Source organism: Capsicum annuum, chromosome 1 (genome assembly GCF_002878395.1).
Source record: "Capsicum annuum cultivar UCD-10X-F1 chromosome 1, UCD10Xv1.1, whole genome shotgun sequence".
NCBI classification, from domain to species: Eukaryota; Viridiplantae; Streptophyta; class Magnoliopsida; order Solanales; family Solanaceae; genus Capsicum; species Capsicum annuum.
In genome coordinates this window covers 146,118,232-146,136,864 of record NC_061111.1, presented here as the reverse complement: position 1 = coordinate 146,136,864, position 18,633 = coordinate 146,118,232, and the positions used below count along the sequence as shown (strand labels likewise).

Here is an 18,633-nt window from a genome sequence, read left to right as displayed (position 1 = left end):
ACTAGCAATACACTCTCGGGGCATTTGGTTAGAAACAAGTCAAGATTAATTATTTCGGAATTAGCTATCTCAAGAATAACATTACAATCTCGAGATAACTAATTCATAAATGAGTTATCTCATGCACTTTATCTCAATCCAACACGAAATAAACTCATTCTAAAATTAGTTTCAAAGTTAATTATCCGTTATCACCCGTACCAAACGAGTCCTTACGCATTCTATTACTCATTAGTTTTGTTTATTATCTCATCAGTAATATAAATTGAACATATTCTTGATTCCAGAAGATGCATAAAAGAGAAGGTAAATACTACTACACATTTTACCCAAAAAATATAAAATAAAAAATACTACTACACATAAAAGGAAAAAGACAAATTGACAGTGGTGACTGGTAAAGGATCACATACATTGGCATTTGGAGTTGCCGGAATGGAGCGAGCTGGGTTGAAAACTCTTCAGTCCGTAGCTTCACCCCTCCATTTCCGTGCAAGGTCTTCATTGTTCCCTCCATTTTTGTTACCCAAAGTGGTGGTGCACAATCTCCATCCCCCTCACTTATATTCCTCTTCACGTTTATCTACACTCCACTCCCTATGTATGTTTGTTGCTAAAAAAATTCTCTTTTTCCTGACTTGGGGTTGTCTTAAATATCGATATTTTGAGCCCCAACTTGTGTTCTTGAAGATTGATTTCCGTTTGCAGGTATAAGAAGTGATGCTAAACCTTTGCCAAATGGAGCTGAGTGTGGGGATGCAGCAGCTCAACATAAACTCCTACAAGTGGTTTTAGTTTCTCCTCAGGTAGTCAACATACATAATCCACTTTTATTGTCTTTTTTCTTTTAATTGCCGTGGTGTCGGGCTGGTTGCCTCAACCTGACCAGGAAGTCAGGTTTAAGCCGTGAAAACAGCCTTTGGGGAAAATGCTGGGTAAGACTGCATACAATAGACCTTGTGGTTCGGTCCTTCCCCGGACCCTATGCATAACATGACCTTTCTTAAGTAGTTGGATATACCCCTCATTGTGATATCCTAAATTAATTGAGTAGAATTTGCGATCTGGGGTACGTTCCTGTCTGTAAGGGAAGTTCAATATAATTTGCCAATCAAATTTCTTACTTTTGCAACGTGGATTAGGCATTTCTTGCTTTTTAAATGGGTTGGAATTCTGCAATATGCAATCAATTATTAGTTTCTTGCTCATACTAGAAGTGACGATAGTATAATCACAATCTAATACATAGTTTTAGTGAGTGTTTCATTCTGTTTTAGTGTCTCATTTCAAGCATCGACACACACACACAAAAAAAGAATGATGCTAAAGTATATCCTTTGTTTGAGTAAACCAGCGGCTAAAATATTCAGGTGATGCAACCTTAAGTATCCTCATTCCGTTTTCTTGAGCTGCTTAGTTGGTTAGCTGGTTTTTCAACTATTAACATGTTATTGATGTAAGGGACTGTAACCGCCAACAGGTTATAGATTATTTACATCATATAATTATGGGTTGATACTGATCTATTGGCTTGCTTTTTTAATTTAATCCAACTAAAAACTTATCGCTTGAACGTATATTAGGATGTTTGCTCGACTCTACAGGGCTGTGGGAATGCAGTATGCAGTTAAAATTGTTTTCTTTAAAGCTAGCACACATCTACTTTATTGTCTTCCTTTTGTTTAGGTTTGGACGCTTCCTCAATCTATCAGATTCCTTTGCCTTTGTTTTTATAAATATGTTGCTATAAATGTGTGATAAGAGGTAAAACTTTAGAAGCGTGCTAGGGCTCTGCTGGACGCTGGTCCTTCTGAAACTGTAAAGTGCATTAGTGCACTAGAAAGAACATTATAGTGGTTCCATTTACTTTTTTTGTTGTGCGAGATCAATCCTTGTACTTTAGGAAAGTGACATTATTTTCTCATTTACTAAATAGTCGACACGTCCACAGGGGCGATATGCTAGCTAGTTTTGTTTGAGGCTGGCCGCCACTTCTTTGGTCCATTCTTAGGCTTGGGTGGGTTTTGGTTCATCCTTGCAAGTGTTTTGTGTCTAAATTGGGTAGAAATGACTCTGTGACATCACTAGTTTGGTCATGTTACAGAGTTCATGCTTCCAATATAATAATTTGCAACGTTACCAATTAAAGAGGAAGTTCTAATAATGATTCCGAAAAGGAGATGGTGAAGATTAAATTTAGATTGTTTACTATATGTCGACATGTCCACAGGGGCGGTGCACTAGCTAGTTTTGTTTGAGGCTAGCTGCCACTTCTTTGGTGCATGCTTAGGCTTGGGTGGGTTTCGGTTCATCCTTGCGACTGTTTTGTGTCTAAACTGGGTAGAACTAACTTTGTGACATCACTAGTTTGGTCATGTTACGGAGTTCATGCTTCCAATATAATAATTGTGGCCTAGTTCATCTGGTGTGTCCCTTGCAGAACAATCAGTCAGCTTTAGCTGTAAGCTATAACTCATAAGATGAGATTGGAGGCTTAGATAGGCCTTGATGTCTCTCTTTAATTTCACAAAATGACTTTTCTAAAACGATTCCTTTTTTTCAGAGCCGAGGGTCTATCAGAAACAACCTCTTTATCCCACAAAGGTAGGGGTAAGGTCTGCCTACACCCACCCTTCCCAGACCCCATTTGTGGGATCACACGGGGTATGTTGTTGTTGACTTCTCTAACGACATTCTGAATTGAACTTGGGAATTTGCTTTTGCTGGAAACTCTCAACATTAATCAGGGGAACAATTTCTTATTTATATAAGTGACAAGACACAAATGGATTTCACAGGTTCTACTCTTTGTAGTTGATGCTTGAATGCATAAAGATAGCTGTTACTAACATGCTTAGTTTCAAGTGGCATGACTTCATAGTGAAATTTCATCTGTAGGATGTTCATATGGTTCTTTTACATGGAATTATGGTCGATCCTCTGGTGTGCATGTAATTTGTAATCGGATAAAATACATTGTGTTTCTCTCCCCCCAACTCCCTGACCCGTCTTGGCTGGTTAATGAAGTTATCTAACTTAAAGAGTTTGTAAAGAAAAATTCTTTTAATTAAAAGGTTTTGACAACCAGTGCTTTGATACAGTTTGAGGTTTGGCAGTTTTCATTTGCTTGGTTCAGCAGAGGGTATATTTATTTTTGTCTGCAATTTGTTATATAATGATGTTAAATAAGTGAATCATAATGTTATCATTCTATGCTATAGGATGTTAGCATTTCCTCTTTGATGGTGTGTTTATTACTTCATCTTTATAAGCAGGGAAACAAACTATCTGTCACGACCCGAACTAGGGTTGGCCGTGATGGACATCCCGAACCCTGAAGGGCCGGACGTCCTACTCTATCTGGTAGCCATGTACAACATTCATATAATAAGAGAAGATGCGGAAATACAATTTGACACGAAAACATGGTCATTAACTCTGAGATTCAAGACATAAGAACGAAAGCTGCAATTCAAAACATCTGAATAAGATCTGACTCAGTCTGCGAAATCTCTACTACATCTCAAAACTGTTCTGAAAACTAGGATAAGGCCCCTAGTAGACCAAAACAACGGAATAACATAATCTGAAATAACAGGCCTTCTGGAACAAAGAAGGCTCACCATTGCACGGATCACTTCTCTCTGGAATACTCTATTGATTAGCCGGACCCTTAGACTGAGCCTCCGAACCTGGGAGGTAGGGGGTCAATACAAATGTACTAGTACGTAGAGCATATCCAAAATAATAATTTATATTCAACATATATGAGAGCAATTTAAAATAGTTCATAAACATATCATATAATAAGAAATCTCATGGGTATTTTCGAAAGACTCTGTAAAATCATCTGAACTCTGTGACACGCTTTGTTTTACTTCTGCACTAGGTGGTGTACCCTACAACTCTGAAATTCCACGGGCTATATGGAATTCGCCATGGACTCGGCGGGGAAACCTCTATCCCAAGTGTGCCGCAAGGGTTGGAGTCTCTGACTCTGCTACGCCACACGGCCGACGCCAGTGTAAAAATAATATACCCGGATCGGCAAATCACGGTTTTAGGCTATGAGTTACTTAAACTTAAGCCTTCTTTGGGTAACTACCTAACCCTCTTTAAGCTCGTTTTTAACTCTTTAAAACATGCATTCTCTGAAAACATATTCTGAAAACATACTCTGTTATGACATACATATTTATGGTATCGTCATACCATTGACTTGCAAGTCACATCTCTGAGCCATTATTAGCATATTACAATCTTTGTTTTCAAAACATAAATTCGGGACCACCATATCAATAAATCATTTCAAAGAACTCTTCCTCCAAAACTCATGTAAACACATGTATGCAACTCTCTTTGTCAAACTTTCAATGATGCAAGGTGGTCATGTCAAAGCTCTTAATCTCATGCAAATCTTTCTCTTTTAACAAAATATATTTACATCAAGAAACTCCCTCTCTTAAATCTCTAAATCGGGCTCAAAATACTATGGTATTTGAGTAAACTATTTTCAAGCCATAAATCATGCATTTCAATCAATCACCATAAGATCATAAACATAAGGTTATCACAAGAGATGGATCATTATTTGTGCTTTCAGACAAATCTTCAATTTCAAGTTTCATACATATACTTATATGTGTAAATCAATTTAAGAGGATAAGGCCTAAAGGCCAAAACAACAATATCATTAAACAGGCTTAAAGCATAATAAAATCATGGATCTCAAAACCCCTTTAACAAATTCATGCTTGATGATTTTTAAATCATAATTGGGTGTTTTCAATAAGCCCATGTAGTTTTAGGATAAACCCCACGTATCTCAATTTAGAAATTTGATGGATGATTCTTGAAGCCTACGGTTTGGGGATTCCAAATCTTCAATCGTTTCGAAAACCCACGGTTGAATCTTGAGTTATTTGGGTTTTTAGTTTGAAACCCTAGAGAGTGTTCTTATGAATTTTTGAAGGAAATATGAATAATGTGGTCACTTGGGAGAAAAATCCCGTGTTTAAGCTGATAAGGGGGTGGAAATTACTCAATATACCCTTAATGAGACGTAATAAAATATAACTGGGAGCCCAATTTTATGGGCCACCGAGATGCGCCACTATCGAGGTGGCTCACTGAAAATTGACGAATGGGATTCTTGGAGTCACCGCGACGCAGAGCCATAATGTTATCCCACTGGTTGGGACCTGGAACTTCAGCACGACGTGCCATAATTGCGCTAGGCTACTGGAATTTGACAATTGTTAAATAGACCACTTCCACGACGCGCCAAGCACCAAAATGACAGTGTTTTAAGACTAGGACTTAAAATATCCATAACATCTTGCCTGGGTATCGGATTTGGGCGAATCTTATATTGACGGAAAACGCATTCAATTTTCCACACTACATAATTGATTAACATGGAAAATTTGCGTAGGATTTATGGCTTTTGGATTATCTACGCATGGAAATAACGGTTTTCGTTCTAGCCCGAAATGCGGGGTGTTACATTATCTCCCCCTTGGGATCATTCGTCCCCGAATGATGGGTAGGAACGTTAAAGCTTAAAGGTATGGAATAACGCGGACCTGATGTGTCTTCTAAGAAAGGATATAACTGATTTGAAACATTTAAACTTCTATCATGAAACTGAATTCTTAGCTGACTTGCCCTTACTTGTTTTAAGGAGCTGATTCATGCTGAGAGTTTAGGATTTCCCTCTAAGTGTTTATGCTCAAATCACACACATTGGTTTTGGAAGTGAAAACTTAGGTAAGTACGAATCATGAGGCAACAAGATTTAGATCGTACAAAGGTATTACACTGTCTAAGCTAAAATAGCTGGAAAATTTGAGATTATGTGCTGAACTGTTATGAACTGAGTCATGACTAAATAACTGAATCTGAAACATGATGCTTGGACTGAACTGAGTTCGCAACTTACACGGATGGAACAGATTATCTTTTGGGATGGTCATATGCATTGGACTTCAGATAGTAGGACTGGGTGAAAAGGTGGAAAACCACGGTAACTTGTCTGCTCGACTGTTAAACTAAATTACACTGGACACTTACACTTAACTGGAGTATCTCTTCAACACTCTTTCTAAAGAAGTTCTTGTAGCATTAGGGAGCAAAGAATCTCTGACATGAGTTACACAAGACATCCAACTAAGGAATCACAATAATGACAGTACTCTATAGCATGGAATATAGACATATAACTCGTAAACTAGGATAGTATTACCAAACCTTTGGCATTGCAACTTCTTACTTTCAAGATTAGCCACACTTCTAAAATACTCTCTCAACTATACTTTCCCCTTAAACACCATGCTCATTGATTCCACTTATTTTTCTTACATGACCGCTGATATTTTCATCTATCTAAACTGAACTAAATCCCCTGATCATCTTCAAGCCTAACTCAAAATCACAAGACACACCACATAATACTGTAGTACTAGTCTGAATCATGAATTTAGCGCACCCTGTATTTCACAATTCCTCATCTCCTGCATAATTCTTATTGCCACTCTAGCAATCACCTTCAACTTCGTATTAGACATTCACAAACACTCAAGGCATCCATTCACATGCATACAAACATGACATTCAAGCCTATCTTCATACCCACATATGCATTTCTAAACAACCACTCATAAAGAATATTTCTCATATTCTCTAGTACTTCTATCCATAACAACTTCCCTGCACTATTCAGATGATACACATAAAATCCTCAACTAACCAAGCCATACACGAAACTTCACCTCAAAATTCTTTCAAATTATAGACTTACATAAAACAAGTGCACAACAATTATTCCCAAATATAACACATAAAACTTCAACTAACCTTGACACGTATCAAAGACTCGGCCTCAATCTTACTCCACAATTATCGCCTTAACTCAAATAAGCATACAACCATCTTTCATCAACAAGAATTGTTTACTCTTTCCCATCTAAACAACTGTTCATCATCACTATCTCGGCCTAAGGGAAAAATGTCACTGCAAATTGGAACATCGGGATCCGGAACATAAGGGGAGTACTAAGCATAACTTGATACCCTACCGAGGTGTGAGGATTAGAGCACTCACGGCATGGACTCATTAAAGAGATCTAATCTGAGGTCGTACCTGATATAAAATCTGAATTTTCACTGATCGTTAAGAGTATCACATGTGCACAAGAGTTATGAACTGCATGATCTGAATTTTTGGAATTCATAACTTATGGAAAGCGATTCTGACTGCTAAACAAACTGGGAACTCATCATACTAGGAACTAGGAGAGTATATGATTCCTTATCATATGTATGAACACGAGCTATGATCATGAAGCTGAAACATAAAACATGAGTATGTGTCGGAATAACTGAGGTAAACTGCTGAAATAAGAATAGATTGAGCATCATTATTTCTCACAGCCAATTCCACAACTTACTGGCACATCTATTAGCATCTGAAAACTTGACTTGGTTATTCGTTCTATCATCTCCCCCTTAGATTTAAGCCATTACTCTAAGTCTGTGGACCACTATATACACTCTGGTATAAACTGAAATCACTTTACTCTAGAGTCGGAGATATAACAATACACATAAAACTAAACTTACCCTATAAGACGGTATCTTCAGGTATAACAACCAATGCTAATACCTCTTTCTAAGATTCAACCCTTAGGTTTCTATAGCCCCTAAAGTCATGATATAACATCTTAAACATTCAGCAACTCAAATTCTTCTAGCACTAAACATGGATATCTCCAAACCTTTGATGGACCATACCACTTCTGTCATAGTCTACCAGCATCACGACTCCAAACTTATATCTCTCTACTATGAGAATCAAGATCATCTCAAAAGGCTTAACATTATCTATCAAAACTCCTTAACTTGGCTATTTAGAACACCATATACCATCTAACTAGTCTCTCTCCACCTAGTAACTCAACGGTACCACTAGCCACACACAACATGTAATAGTCCTAGAAAAATACCGCAACCTCATATCACCTTGGCATACTTCTACTTTATACATACAACATCATACTTCATTACGAATCAAATAAACTTAAGCTTTTGCATGCACTGTTCAAGCCTATTAGATCGCTTCCATAAAACTAGTATCATTAACCAAGAAATAATCACATCCACCTTCATGGCCATCAACTGTTCAAACTTAATGTCTAGGGCTAAACATGATTTACAACCCAACCTTACACACAATTCTCACTTGGAAACTACGAAATAAAACATCAAGAAACAATAGTACACTAGAACTTCGTAGCCATAATAATCGATCATGACCTTACGGTTTTCCTTATTATAATTCATTAACACGCACTATTTCAACACATCAAGCCTATAGTCGTCTAGCATCAATTATCTACCACCAATGAAGAATGCAACATAATATACTAGTCCATCAAATTGAGATATTCTACCCAAATATCTCATTTTAATTAGATACAACCCACAACCAAAACACCTTCATGACATCACTGCTATGCCCTAAAATCTACTACATACCTTCTCACAATTAGTACTAGTTTACAACTACCAAAGAAAAGAAGGTCAAGGGGGGTAGAGTCACCTAATAGACATGGTCAACCTTAATCTTATATTATAACCCCATACAATCTTATCTACTTATACGGCTTTCTCACATCACACTTACTTACGCAAGCGTACATTTAGACTACCTTCAAATTCCACAAACAACCTTGTGTCTATAATTATAACTTACTGGCTAATCTAGCCATTTTCATACTTCGAGCAAACAAAAACTCACCTTAGCTAAAAACTCCTTCTCTACCTTCTACTAAACTAACACACAAGGACGTATCACTTTAATACCAACTCAATCTCATGCAAAAAGGTTCGGCTATACATACACTCAATAAATCGCCCTTACCACTTTTCTTGCCATTACGCCTTTAAACACCCAGTTCCAACCAACATAAGAATCAACAAGATGGACAATAAGTTGCCATGAATCGAAATAGATCCCACACGGCTCCACTAGACTTTGGTTTTCAACAACACAACGATAACAAGGTTACAAGAGATAGAAACTTGACACCAATAATCAATGATCTAAGAATACATATCTTATTCTGTAAGAATAAAAATCTGAGTCAAACACTCCCCCCACAGACTACCATACAATCCACACATGCTACTATCTACCACATTAGTCTATCACTATAAAGGGGTAAATCATACTCAAACATAATTTATTCAACTAAACACATTTATCTACACAAAAGTCATCCTCACTCTGATTTCTAACCTTGTGACTTCGTATCACCAACTTCTTGGTCTAATCTCACTACCAATAGGTAGTGACACCGACACTTTAACTTATACTACTATTCGGATGGAAATACAGTTCCAACATTCTGCTATACCTCATTCCCTCTTAAGCATGACATCTGCAACATAAATTTTTTTTTTGAAAGGCTTAATACCGCAGGCTCAAAAGCACGATTTCATCAGAATCAAAATTCACACTAGAATCAATACACTCTGAGGCACTAACGAACTCTTCACAAGTCCTTGCCCAATTTCAAATTTTTATATGGCTCAATCAAAAGGGCTATACCATTTAGATTCTAGACTTCTGCACCTGAATCACTTCAACAGTGAGACATATCTGAGCACATCAAAGTAAGGAAAGAATTGGGATGACTTTACTTCCGTATGGGCGACACCATAGCACGAATTAGAGTATGAAAGAGGAACATTCTGACTCCATAGCACGAACTAAAACATCAAGAAAGAGAAACATTCCTAAACGCTTAGTAGCCTCCTGCTTATAAGTGTGGCGCGCTACACACCCATAAACAAGACTCTACCCGACGCGATTTCGCAGACACCCTGGGACTATAAACATGCTCTGATACCAAGTTTGTCACGACTCGAACTAGGGCCTGGCCGTGATGGACATCCCGAACCCTGAAGGGCCGGACATCCTACTCTATCTGGTAGCCATGCATAACATTCATATAATAAGAGAAGATGCGGAAATACAATTTGATACGAAAACATGGTCATTAACTCTGACATTCAAGACATAAGAACGAAAGCTGCAATTCAAAACATCTGAATAAGATCTGACTCAGTCTGCGTAATCTCTACTACATCTCAAAACTGTTCTGATAACTAGGACAAGGCCCCTAGTAGACCAAAACAACGGAATAACATAATCTGAAATAACAGGCCTTCTGGAACAAAGAAGGCTCACCACTGCACGGATCACTTCTCTCTGGAATACTCTATTGATTAGCCGGACCCTTAGACTGAGCCTCCGAACCTGGGAGGTAGGGGGTCAATACAAATGTACTAGTACGTAGAGCATATCCAAAATAATAATTTATATTCAACATATATGAGAGCAATTTAAAATAGTTCATAAACATATCATATAATAAGAAATCTCATGGGTATTTTCGAAAGACTCTGTAAAATCATCTGAACTCTGTGACACTCTTTGTTTTACTTCTGCACTAGGTGGTGTACCCTACAACTCTGAAATTCCACGGGCTATATGGAATCCGCCATGGACTCGGCGGGGAAACCTCTATCCCAAGTGTGCCGCAAGGGTTGGAGTCTCTGACTCTGCTACGCCACACGGCCGTCGCCAGTGTAAAAATAATATACCCGGATCGGCAAATCACGGTTTTAGGCTATGAGTTACTTGAACTCAAGCCTTCTTTGGATAACCACCTAACCCTCTTTAAGCCCGTTTTTAACTCTTTAAACCATGCATTCTCTGAAAACATATTCTGAAAACATACTCTGTTATGACATACATATTTATGGTATCGTCATACCATTGACTTGCAAGTCACATCTCTGAGCCATTATTAGCATATTACAATCTTTGTTTTCAAAACATAAATTCGGGACCACCATATCAATAAATCATTTCAAAGAACTCTTCCTCTTAAACTCATGTAAACACATGTATGCAACTCTCTTTGTCAAACTTTCAATGATGCAAGGTGGTCATGTCAAAGCTCTTAATCTCATGCAAATCTTTCTCTTTTAACAAAATATATTTACATCAAGAAACTCCCTCTCTTAAATCTCTAAATCGGGCTCAAAATACTATGGTATTTGAGTAAACTATTTTCAAGCCATAAATCATGCACTTCAATCAATCACCATAAGATCATAAACATAAGGTTATCACAACAGAGGGATTTTCATTATTTGTGCTTTCAGACAAATCTTCAATTTCAAGTTTCATACATATACTTATATGTGTAAATCAATTTAAGAGGATAAGGCCTAAAGGCCAAAACAACAATATCATTAAACAAGCATAAAGCATAATAAAATCATGGATCTCAAGACCCCTTTAACAAATTCTTGCTTGATGATTTTTCAAAACATAATTGGGTGTTTTCAACAAGCCCATGTAGTTTTAGGATAAACCCCAAGTACCTCAATTTAGAAATTTGATGGATAATTCTTGAAGCCTATGGTTTGGGGATTCCAAATCTTCAATCAGTTTCGAAAACCCACGGTTGAATCTTAAGTTATTTGGGTTTTTAGTTTGAAACCCTAGAGAGTGTTCTTATGAATTTTTGAAGGAAATATGAATAATGTGGTCACTTGGGAGAAAAATCCCGTGTTTAAGCTGATAAGGGGGTGGAAATTACTCAATATACCCTTAATGAGACGGAATAAAATATAACTGGGAGCCCAATTTTATGGGCCACCACGACGCGCCACTATCGCGGTGGCTCACTGGAAATTGACGAATGGGATTCTTGGGGTCACCACGACGCGGAGCCATCGCGTTATCCCACTGGTTGGGACTTGGAACTTCAGCGCGATGCGCTATAATCGCTAGGCTACTAGAATTTGACAATTGTTAAATAGACCACCTCCGCGACGCGCCAAGCACCAAAATGACGGTGTTTTACGATTAGGACTTAAAATAACCATAACATCTTGCCCGGGTATCATCTTATATTGACGGAAAACTCATTCAATTTCCCACACTACATAATTGATTAACATGGAAAATTTGCATAGGATTTATGGCTTTTGGATCATCTACGCATAGAAATGACGGTTTTCGTTCTAGCCCGAAATGCGGGGTGTTACACTATCACATAAGCATTAGAACACATATTTTTGGATTGCAGAACGACTTAACTGGTTCCATCTCTTCTACTTCTCTTTATTGATAGATACCTGGAAACACTGGAAGCATAGCAAGAACTTGCGCAGCATCAGCTGTTGGACTGCACCTAGTTGAGGTATCAATACATGTTTATTAGTTTAAATATCTTACTAACATCCTTGCATGGTGCTGGAATAGCTATTACTTTTGACCAGTAAAATCTACGCGTCTCCTATTAATGTGACATCAAAACTTGTATTCTTAATTTTCTTTGCTTCTGCAGCCATTAGGATTTCCAATTGATAATACAAAGTTGAAGCGCGCTGGACTTGATTATTGGCCGTATCCTTTTAGCAGTTCACTAGTTGCGAATTTTCATACTGTCTTTGGTCTAGGAGGCTGTTCCTGTGCAATGTACTGATATCTGACTCTCTTCATAATGTTTTCGTGTACGTTGTGTACTAATTGTTATGAAACTGCAGTATATCAAATAATTGATTCATGGGCGTAACTCAACCCCAAAAGTTAGCTCATGAGGGGAGGATTGTCCAAGACCATTTATGGAGTCCATGTTCTTCTCCCGCAAATGATGTGGGACTCCCACACCCACACGCCCCTAGAATGGACATCTGGAGCATGAACAATTTAATATGGGAGTTCAACATCGGAAAACAAGAATTTAAACTGGTCCTGCTCAGGCACCATGGTAAATGAACCTTACGCCCAAGATTCATTTATCATGGTATCTGTGCCAGAACCCTCCCAATTCATTATTCCGGTGTTGGAACCGCCGTCTTATATTGTCCATGCTCCAGAAGTCCATCCTTGGGCGTCAGGGGTGTGTGTGTCCCACATCGGTTGCTTACATGATGAGTGGTCCCTTTAATATGCTTGGAAAATCCTCACTCTTGAATTAGCTTTTGAGGTTGAGTTAGGCCCAAGGTCCATTTAACAATCTAGTGTTTATTTTCTTATTTTTTTTTGGGATCTCTTGGCCTGTTTCTTTTTTTCCTTGATAAGTGATCTCTTGGCCTGTTTCTTGATGGCCAGATCTTATAACTATCTATTTGATATAGTTTGAGAGTTATGAATAGCTTCTCAGCATCCATAGCTTCACTCATTGTTTGTCCTGTTTTGCTGCATTCATCATTTCTTCAGTTAGTCATGTTTTCAATGTCTTTCAAATTTTGGAGTTCTCTATAGTGCTTGTATCTGTGGATCTCTATATTGTATAATCGTCGATTTTCAACTTTTAACTCTTGACAACAGATATGTTGTCGTCAAAGTGCATCAGTCCTGGGATGAATTCCGCGAGTATTTCAGGGGACAGGTCTCTTTTTACCTCATTCATATAGCTCCAAAACATTTAGATAACACAGGTTAAATTCCTTCATTTACCTTTTCTTCAGGCTGGGGAAAAGAGGCTGTTGGCATTTACAAAGAGAGGAACAACTACACATTCAGTAAGTTCAGATGCCTTTTCTACTCATATAGTTCTCTTGGCGAAATGAGACCCGTTTATTCTGTCTTGAATTGGAAGAAAACATAGGTATGTTCTTTTTGCTTTTTTTGTTTTGTTGATAACGAGAAATGTTATTTTTGCTGTCACTGTAAAATCTATAATGTTGGAAGAAGGTAGACCTAAAATTATTTGAAGGAAGTTGTCTCGAAGGACCTACAATTTCTTGGAATCTGCAGACTTAGTGAATGATAGGGCACAGCGGAAGAAAATGATCTATTCAGGAGATATCTAGTAGCTGGAGAATATGTTTAGTCATGTTAGTACCTTTAAGTCCTAGGCTTCAAGGAGTTGAGCTTTTTCAGAAATGTATACATTAGTAGAAGATATAAAGAACTTCTAGTGCTTTTTGTTTTATTTTTATTTTTATTTTATACAATACAAGTCTAAGATTAATTTAAATAGAGTAATATGGTAAGTGAGGATTCATTTCGCCGTTCCCACCTGACGCATAGTAGTAGTTGTTGTAAAATCTGTAATGTTACGCTAAATGCTTATGCTACAGATTTGCTCTAGTTTATCTGAGATGGGCCAATAACGTACTCGCAGTGGCAGAGCCACATGTAATTGAGGGGTGTCAACCCCTTCTTCAGAAAATTACACTATGTAGTTAGGTAAAAATATTTCTTTTTCCGTATATATATTACATATTGACACCCCTTATTTTGTTCGCGAATTTACTTCTTTATCTTTTGACAATCCTTAGTGAAAATTCTGGCTCCGCCACTGAGTACTTGGAGGCAAGACTTATTTAAACTAAATTATTTTTAGGTCACCTCTTGTTGGTCTTCATTCTTCAATACTTTCCGTCTTTTTCACGTTCTAAAAGTTCAAATGATTTTGAGCATCTCAATTCAGTTGCTTTCAGCTTTTCCTTTTCCGTAGTTTTATAGATTAATTCTTCATTGGTGACTCCAACATGTTTGGAATTGATTAGTGGTTGATTGATTGGTGAGCGTTTTACCAGGAACTACTTTAGCTGTTGCTGATCTTTCCATACAAAAGATTATAGTATTTTCTTTTTCTTTGTGTTTGGCTTCTGACGTTGGAGAAGTAGGAGGTGGAAGTCACCAATGAAATTCTAATAGAACAAGGAATAGGTAGGCAACAAAACTTGTTTCAATTAGATGGACGGAAAGGCCCCAAAAACTTATGTTTCCATTTTACTTTCTGGAAAACTGTAACGAACATGGCTAAATAGAAATTCTTCTTGGCTCCAAAAGTATTTTTATTGCCAAGCCGAAGACTTTCCTCTAGTTTCTTTGCATTTCTTTCCAAGCATTATTGCTTTTCTCATCTAAGGTTCTCTTGTCTAATGAAACACACACTGTTAATCAAAGGGGACTCGTGTCCCTCCACTCTCTTTCATGATGAAAGCCAGATTGATATAAACAGATAGTTCCTTATAATGCCAATTTGGTGTAACTCTAGTATTATTGATTCAGGATTTTTCCTACAAAAAGGGCGATTGGCTTGTATTTGGCTCAGAAACTAAAGGGTTACCCCCTGAAGCCCTGCTTGACTGCCAGAGTGAATCTCTTGGAGGAGGAACCCTACGGATTCCCATGGTTGAAACATATGTTAGGTGCTTGAATTTATCGGTAAGTGTTGGTATTGCTGTATATGAAGCTTCTCGACAAATAAACTACGAACAACTTCAATGTCCACCTGAGACTTGTATGGATACCGAAACATCATTTGTTACTGAAGATATTTTCGCCTAACTTCCTAGCATTGCACTTCTACAATCCTGTTACATGTCTTATACCCAATGAAGCAACCAACTGGAAAAGATCAACATACCTAGATCTTAAGGTATATCGTAGTTTATTGAGTTCTCACTCTTCTTCTGTTGCCATTTTTCTGCACCTGCAATGACTTTTTTTAGATTCGATCCATCATTACTAGCTCCTATTGGATAGGGTGACCAACATCAATTAAACATAATGTAGTGTAAGCTTTAAAAGGTTGGGAATGGAAATGGATAAACAGGAGCAGTGTATGACAAGACCATTCTGGCATCCTGATCATGTGTATGGTTCTTGACATTTGCATGTGTCAGAGAAGGCAACAAGCTGTTTCTATCAGACAACACAATTCCATGTTCACTTCAACTGTGAAAGTGAAAGCACCATTTCCTAAAAATCCCAAAATGTGATGTGTTTGGTCTTAAAAAATCTCGTTATTTGCATATAGTTAAAATGATCTAACAATAAAGTACTATGAAGCATCTTCCTCCGCTCCTTCCTTTTTCCTTCTAAATCCTTTCGTCCCCCTTTCCCCTTTCTTATTACTCTTCCGTTTTAATTTATGTGACACAACTCACTTTTCTATAATTTCTTTTGCCCTTGATAAATTGTTTATAGTCACACAATTGTCTAAAGTTTGTTTTAGATAAATTTCAAAAGATTTTGTGTCAATGCCACGTAAATTGGGACGAAAGAAATACTTCGGAGATGCAATTAAAATTGTCAAATAAATTTGTCAATTAAGTGAGGGTGTGTCAAGTTTTAAAAAATTGGTAAAAGTGACAATTTTCAGCTTTTTATTTTCATACAAATTTGTTTCAAAAGCTATGCGAAGTTGTTGGACAATTGAATAATTATCGGGACAACTAATGCAGTTGTCGAACAACTGTGTGCAGTTATTTAAAGGACTTAAATTCCTAATATTGCAGGACTCACTTATTTCTTTTAGTTAATTGAAGACTTAAATCATTCTCAACTCATTTTTCCGAAATAACTTCTTTTCACGAGAACGGAATATTTTATGCTTTTACCTTTTCTTGTCTGCATGTGAGTTCGTAAATCAGTACTTAATTGATTCATGTGGTCATCTTATCCAGTGCAACAACAGTAGATATCATATGCGTTTTCCACTAAGTTATCATCTGTTGTCTCTCTTAAAAAAAAAAAATTTAAAGGTACAGGAAATTGGAAAAAGTCTCTTTTTTCGAGGGAGATTTTAGTAGCTTAGTTGATTAGTTACTTGAATTTTCACCTTGTTGGTGAGGGTTCGATTCTCCACATTATAATCTCCTCCCCCATTCCCCACATTGTAATCTCCCAACTTGAGGGTAATTCTAAATTATAATTTGGATTAGTTTTCTCAAAAAAAATTGAACACTTGTTATTCACTTTTTGAATAACATTAAAGAAAATTTAATTTGAACCTTTTCCGCTCAAAATCAGTCACTTGATATGCACCTAACTGTCAGTTAGTATACACTCAAGCAACTAATTAAAGGTTCCAAAGTCATGACTTTGCTTAATTTATGAGACCTATGCACAAAAATAAATAATTTAAGGACGTCACAGTTCACACATTAAGTAATTTGTAGCAAAGAAACAAATGAATAACCCAAAATCCAGCTCTTAATGTCTGCATGATTTTCAGGTCAATTATTTTCAACTGTTATGACTGATTTAATTGCTATTTGGACCCATTCAGATGATGGCTTCCAGAATAGTCTTCTTCTGTCGGTCGTTGTACAGTTTTAATGCTATGGTATAAGTAATTGGTACCCTAGCATCTCTTCAATAATTTTATCATATTATTACTGTTTCGAGTATCACGTTATTTTGTTGTTGTTCTTATTTTTTTCTAGTAGCTAGACTTTGCATTGTTTCTCACTTTTCCTTGTTAGTCGCTATATTTTCATTGCTTCCTTCTCCTTGTATTTGGAATTGCGACACTTAAGTAGAGATGTTTCAGAAATAACTGCTCTATTTTTATGAGGTAGCGATAAAATTTACATACAATTTACTCAAGTGAGACTGGATATGTTATTGTATTGAAAAAATAAAAAATTGGCTGAGGAATCATTCAAACATGCAAATGCTAAAACACAGTGAATCTTTGACAGTTAGCTGAATCAGTCTTAAAGGTGAAAATAGAATAATTGAAAGATAATGCAATACTCCCTCCGTCTTATTTTATTCGTCCCAAATTTTCTAATATGGTGTCCTATTTTACTTTTTTTTTTTTACTTATCAAGACAAGATAATTTTTTTTCCATATTTATCCTTTGCATTAATTACTTTTAAAAAAAAATTAAAATGTAAACATCATATTATGATAAATTAGTCATGTTATTTATTATTTTTCTTAATAGCTGTGTCATCCCAATTTGAAACGAGTAAAATGGGACGGAGGGAGGTAGTAGTTTAATTGTCTTGCACATGAGCCAACGTGCCGCAATATCTCATACTCATATATACACCATTGTTTTTTTCTTCTTTTGTTTAATGGACCAAAACATGTCAATAAATAATTCTTCTAATCAACGTGGAGTGAGGATTTCCACTAAAATATTTTAAATATCAAAAATAAACATATAATGAAGATAACAGAATTCAATATGTAACAAATGGACAGATCAAAACCTAGTTGTATTTCGTTTCTTTCTACCTAATAAAATACTAACAGTTCTAATAATAAACAACAAAGTGATACAATAAAGTATAGTGAGAAGCAAAGTTATACACTAATTTGGCTCTAGTTTTATTTTCCTTTGATTATATTTTGCATTGCAAACAATTTAACATCAGGATACCTTTAGTTTTTTTTAAAGAAAAATCGAATTCTGACACAAGCAGTAAAGAACAAGAAAAAAATATTTTTTAATGCTTAATTTTTTCCAGAAAAAATAAACTGACACTTTAAAAAGAAATAAAAAGAAAAAAGAAAAAAAAGTTACCAAATAACAGATCCAAAACTTTATAAAGCCAACATAATAAATTTGCCTCTAAAATACTGACTCCCCTCACGTGCCCTCTACTTTAATACGTACATGGACAACAATACTTCTCTTTTTTTTTTTCTTGGGACGGTTGAATATTCAAAGTAGGGAACGTAAACTAACTTGACATATTTTTTTAATCAGTAAAGGGTGTAGCTAATATTAAATTAAACATATAAAGATAACCAAAATTCAATAAATAGCTAATATTAAATTAAACATATAAAG

At 36.5% G+C, this 18,633-nt stretch overlaps 1 protein-coding gene across 8 annotated transcripts; it reads left to right on the top strand.

Annotated features, from left to right (window-relative positions):
* The first annotated feature begins 272 nt into the window (after nt 1-272).
* On the top strand, nt 273-15,505 carry LOC107838941 (putative tRNA (cytidine(34)-2'-O)-methyltransferase). 8 transcript variants are annotated; one of them, XM_016682242.2, is made up of 7 exons: nt 273-601; nt 709-806; nt 12,213-12,281; nt 12,429-12,487; nt 13,415-13,475; nt 13,555-13,608; nt 15,110-15,505. In XM_016682242.2, the coding sequence occupies exons 1-7, from the start codon at nt 436-438 to the stop codon at nt 15,386-15,388; spliced, it is 786 nt and encodes a 261-aa protein (XP_016537728.1). In that variant the 5' UTR covers nt 273-435; the 3' UTR covers nt 15,389-15,505. The 8 variants fall into 8 exon arrangements, with proteins under 8 accessions (XP_016537728.1, XP_047253335.1, XP_016537720.1 ...); XM_047397379.1 differs by lacking the exon at nt 15,110-15,505 and adding an exon at nt 14,170-14,813 and having other exon boundaries at nt 298-601; XM_016682234.2 differs by having other exon boundaries at nt 303-601; nt 12,429-12,559.
* Nucleotides 15,506-18,633: the final 3,128 nt, after the last annotated feature.

Excerpts from the sequence above, each read along its gene's own strand:
- LOC107838941 (XM_016682234.2), top strand. The coding sequence starts at position 436 with ATGGAGCGAGCTGGGTTGAAAACTCTTCAGTCCGTAGCTTCACCCCTC. Across the intron at positions 12,282-12,428 it reads TTGGACTGCACCTAGTTGAG|CCATTAGGATTTCCAATTGA; the intron begins GTATCAATACAT and ends TTGCTTCTGCAG. Across the intron at positions 12,560-13,414 it reads GGAGGCTGTTCCTGTGCAAT|ATATGTTGTCGTCAAAGTGC; the intron begins GTACTGATATCT and ends TCTTGACAACAG.